This window comes from Chinchilla lanigera, unplaced genomic scaffold (genome assembly GCF_000276665.1).
Source record: "Chinchilla lanigera isolate Chin_1 unplaced genomic scaffold, ChiLan1.0 scaffold00093, whole genome shotgun sequence".
Classification (NCBI taxonomy): domain Eukaryota; kingdom Metazoa; phylum Chordata; class Mammalia; order Rodentia; family Chinchillidae; genus Chinchilla; species Chinchilla lanigera.
Genome location: NW_004955494.1, coordinates 1,658,053 through 1,662,913, shown reverse-complemented (window position 1 = coordinate 1,662,913; position 4,861 = coordinate 1,658,053). Strand labels below are relative to the sequence as shown.

The following is a 4,861-nucleotide window of genomic DNA, read 5'->3' as shown; positions in this document are numbered from 1 at the left end:
GTCCTCAGAATTTACATATGGATATATTTTGTTCCACACAAACATACAAATATGTAGATAGGTATATATTTTGTATACACATTCAAAACTTCTACAGATCAATAATAAAAAGAGAAATCAATATAAAACTGATATATATGAGTTGTGTATATATATATACACACACATAAAACCACACATATAAATCCTACAAATCAGCAATAAAAAGACACCTTGGTGTAAAAATATGGGCAAGCAAATACCTTCTTTACAGTTTAAGCTGTATAAGTGACCCAGAAGTACAAGAAAAGGTACTCTATATCATTATTTATCAGGTACATGCAAATTAAAATCATTTCATTCCCATGGAAATGACCAAAATTAAAAAGACTGGCAGCACCAAATTGCTGTCAGTGAGAATGAGAATAACTTTCCTACATTGTGGATGAGTACCTAAATGTTAAGATCACTTTGGAAAACTCTAGCACTTTCTTATAATGTTAAATTTGCCTCAACTTTATGACACAGTAACTTCACTCTTAGGTATTTATCTAAGAGAAATACAAACTATGTCCACAAAAAGCATGTTTATATAAACTTTATTCATAATAGCTCCAAAACTTTAGACTCAACTTTTGTACCAATAGTGATTCATATAATATTATGCATGAGTTTCAAAAATATAATGTTAAAATAAAGTCATGCCAGTAATCATTGAAAAGGTGCTCCACACCATATGTTTTTAGGGAAATGCAGAGTAAAACAAGATACCATTACCCACCTGTTAGAATGGCCAAAGTCCAGAACACTGAGAGCACTAAAAGTTTGCAAGCAAGCGGAGCAATAGGATTTCTCATTTGCTGATGTTGGGAATGCAAAATGGTACACCCACTTTGGAGGACAATTGGATGGTTTCTTCGAAAATTAAACATACTTTACTATACAACTGAGCATTTGATTTCCTTGGAAATTACCCAGAGGAGCTGAAAATTCATTTCCACTGAAGAATCTGCACATGAATATTTGCAGCAGCTTTATTCATAGTTACCAATCCTTGGAAGCAACAAAATTCCCTCTGGGAAGGGAATGGATAAATAAAGTGTGGTACACTCAGACAGTGGGATATTATGCAACGCCAAAAGAAATGAGCTTTAAGCCATGATAAGATACAGTGAAAACTTCAATGTGTATTACTAAATAAAAGAAGCCGACCAAGAAACCAATGCTAGTTTACTTTCCTATGTCACTTAGCAGCTATAGTGACTTTATTCTTGTGTGAGTCCATAGATGTAAAGCAGAGGGACTTCTAGTTATGTTTCGTAGAGATGAGAAAGCTTCATAAAGAGTCACAGGTATATTCCTGAGGAATCAGAGACATATTCATGAAGAGCACATTTCATGTCCGGTAGCAGTCCTGGGATCTGCCTTGCTGTCCGTTCTTACCTTTAGGCCTCTGTGAACCCAGCTTAGAATCATCTCCTCTGCCCTCCTCAGCTTGGTGTTGCCTGAGATCAGGATGGCTGCATGTCCGGAAGGGCAGGCTGCCATCACCCCTATACAGACCATCACCCCGACCTTGTTCTGCCACAGCAGCAGCAAAGGCACTGATACCAGAGCAGCACAGAAGGACACCACAGAGAAACAGAGGAAAGAGACCAGAACTATGAGGGCTTTGATGTGGGCTTCTAGGCTGGGGTCCCGAGAGTCTCTGGTTTGGGCCCTCATTGTCCTCATGTGACTTCCCAGGGAGATAATAAGCAGTCCAGAAGAAACCAGAAACAATAGGAAAGGGGGGATAGACCCTACATTGCAGAGGAGAAATGAATAAAAGAAACTGAGCTTTGTAATCTGTACATTGAATTCTGTATTGTTCCCGGATAACATAGCTGTGAATGTGAAGCGAGATCTGTTAAAAAAGTCCCACAAACAAACAACAGTGCAGACGCAGGAGAGGAGAATAGAACCCAGGAGCAAGTGGGAGAGCTTCCTCGAGATCCAGCTTGCCACACAGAGCAGGAAGGTGTGAGAGAAGCGAACAATCTTGGCGCAGTAGAGGAGGCTGAGGCAGGTGGTGAGCCAGAGGCTGATTTGCTGTGCAATCATCCAGAGCATGATGATGGCTTGGTAGTTGTGGCTCAGTGGATCTTTCATCTTCTGGAAGTAGATGAGATGGATGGCATCCAGAAACAACAGCCCATGCAGGAAAAGCCGGATGAAGCTGAGGCACAACAGCACAAGGTCAGAGTTGCTCAGTGGCTGCCTCTTTACCACATCCCAAAAATTCACCACGAAAATGAATGCATTGGTCAGGATCCCCACTGCAAACTCGAGGATTGAAAAGGACAGAAATGCAACCTTGGCTTCATAGGACACAGTTAAACTGGGAGTCAGAGTCCACATGATGCCTGTTCTCTGAATGACTGATCTACTTAAGATTCAGACACCACCCAGTGGAGAAGGGTAGGAGTTGCTCCTGAACCAGAACCTCTCGTTTACGAAGCACTGGGCTCCTGCCCTTGCTCTGTTGCAAAGTGGGTACACAGAAGCTCTAACAGGAAGCTAAGGGAGATGTTGTTTCTTTAGGATGTCTCTTGGATACATGTGAAGTCTCATCCCACGTCTCGTCCCTGCTGGTTGTAGCTCTGGGATGACACAGAAGCTTTTAATAAATGCCGATGTTGTACAACAGCCTCCCCAGAGTCCCACCGTCTAGCACCAAGGATGCAAACAAGGTAGGTTTCAGTTTTCCAGGCAGATAGGGTCCAGTTTTGCATGTCCATCTGGACTTGTTGGTGTGGCGGTGAGTGGAAAAGAGAGATTTTCAAGGAAACTGACAGGAGGCAAAACAGGCTTGGAATGTTATCTCTTCCCATTTGCATTCCTTGTAGCACCTCTGTATTAATCAGTGCTTACTACAGTAGTTATAGAAGAGTGCAAGACCTCTGCCTGCTGCTAGAGACCCGAGGATCCAGTTGAGGGCTTGTGCAAGTCAGAATCAGGCGGCTGAAGGATGCAAGATGGGAGGCCGAAGGATTTGTGCTGGAAATGCCCAAGGGACAGTGCCAGAAGCTCAAGTGTCTGTGCCAAAAGGCTGAAGGATATGAGCCATAGGGCTGAGGGATCAGCACTGGAAGCCAGGAGAAGACATCCAAACTGAGATGAGGATTGACGCTTTCCCAAAAAAGGAAAGAAACCAAGGCTCCTGTGAAGAAACACCACCGAACTCTCCTGAAGAAGAGCAGCCCCAGCGAAGCTTCTTCAGTGAAGATCAGCTGAAACCCTTCCCTCTCATTTCCCTTTTATAGTGTTCAGCAACCACGCTGACTCAAATCAACTGGGCATTCCCACTCAAGCTGATAATTAGTCAACTACCACCACGTCCAAGACATGACTCTTGCCATAGTCTTTGCTTCAATGTGGATGAGTGAGTGTTTCCTCCTCTGGCACCAGTGCGGGGCTGTAGTTCTAGTGGCACTGCCAAAGGTTTTATCCAACTGTCACTGTTATGTCAGACACTGTGCGTGGCAACAGGGCTATTGATGTGAGCGAGACCAGCACCTTGCTGTGAAGGAAGAGGGAGGGGATAATATGTGGCCTGGGTATTTCTTTATCTTGTTTCCCATAAAGCAAGCATAATGGTCCTGAGACACTATAACTATTGCTCTGTTCAAAACTTTCAGGACTTCCAGTCTTGTTCCCCCTGTTCCTTCTCAGATGTTGTTTGTGATACATGTTTTCTCCATGTACAGATAGCCGCACAGACCCCCTCTGCTGTGAACTCTCCGAGTACCCGCCAACCTCAGGACCATTGCACTAGCACTTCCCACTACCTGAGTAGTCCATTATCTCACTTTTTTCTCAAAAGATTACCTTCTCTGCCAGGTGTGGTGGTTCATGCCTGTAATCATAGCACTCAGGAGGCTGAGGCATGAGGATTGTTGCAAGTGCCTGGGCTACAAAGTGAGCTCAAGGCCAGCCTGGATGGATAGTGAGACCCTGTCTCAAAAAGACAAAACAAAATAAAACAAAAAACCCCCAAAAAACCAAAGGAACCTTTTCTCACCATCCTACACATGGCATCCCTACCACATGTTGCTTACTATAATGCTTAACCTATTTTATATTCCTGTATGTATTTGATTATTTACTACCTGCACCCATCTTCCCCACTTAAAATATATAATCTTTATGATAGCATTTATTAGGTACTCAATATAGTTTTGAATTAATGCAACCTTCACAAAATGAAGCATTTAGTAGTCTGTAACAACCCCACAGATTATATCTAAATGTTGTATTTTTAACACTCCAGAGATTGTATTCTAACATTCATGGTTATGTATTTTGAAGTCTGTATGTGTTCTCCTCTATAGGCTTTCAGATATTTATTTACCTCTGGCTTTTCAGCATTTGTAATTCTCCTCAGTTACTAAAAATATGGATGTGTTTCATGGTTTCACCTTTAAGCTCTGAAGAAATTCAGGCTAGTTACTCATTAGAGATGGAAGAGCTGATATTTGGAGACTGGATGTTGTTTTCTAAAATTTCCCCAATTCTTGTGCCTCTTTTCCACCCTAGAAAGGCTTTAGCCCCTTTGCTTCTTTTATGATTGTCCTTCACTCTTCACCGACTCATTCATTTCGTGAGATGAATGAAAAGGAAGGAAAAGAAGTTGAGTGGCTCTGTCTGGTGCTCTGTCTGTTGTCTGAAATATTTCCTCTATCTTTCCAGCTCCTGTTCATCTGCTTGTTCAGGCCAATGCCTTGCTGCCCCTTCCTACTAACTCTTCATAGCCTCCTTCTGGGAGTTCTGTGAGGCTCTGTGTTGATGGTGTGGGCTCTGGACCAGGTACTCTTGAGCTAAGGCCTGGTCCTGCCATTTT

The 4,861-nt window shown here is 42.7% G+C and overlaps 1 protein-coding gene across 1 annotated transcript; it reads right to left on the bottom strand.

Moving 5' to 3' along the window:
- Positions 1 to 201: 201 nt before the first annotated feature.
- LOC102005055 (taste receptor type 2 member 38) lies at positions 202 to 3,222 on the bottom strand. The gene has a single exon (XM_013505004.1). It carries the CDS (start codon positions 2,377 to 2,379, stop codon positions 1,360 to 1,362), a length of 1,020 nt encoding a protein of 339 aa, XP_013360458.1. The 5' UTR covers positions 2,380 to 3,222; the 3' UTR covers positions 202 to 1,359.
- Between the last annotated feature and the right edge of the window lie 1,639 nt (positions 3,223 to 4,861).

What these genes read in the sequence shown, in the direction of transcription:
- LOC102005055 (XM_013505004.1), bottom strand. Translation starts at nt 2,379, where the DNA reads ATGTGGACTCTGACTCCCAGTTTAACTGTGTCCTATGAAGCCAAGGTT.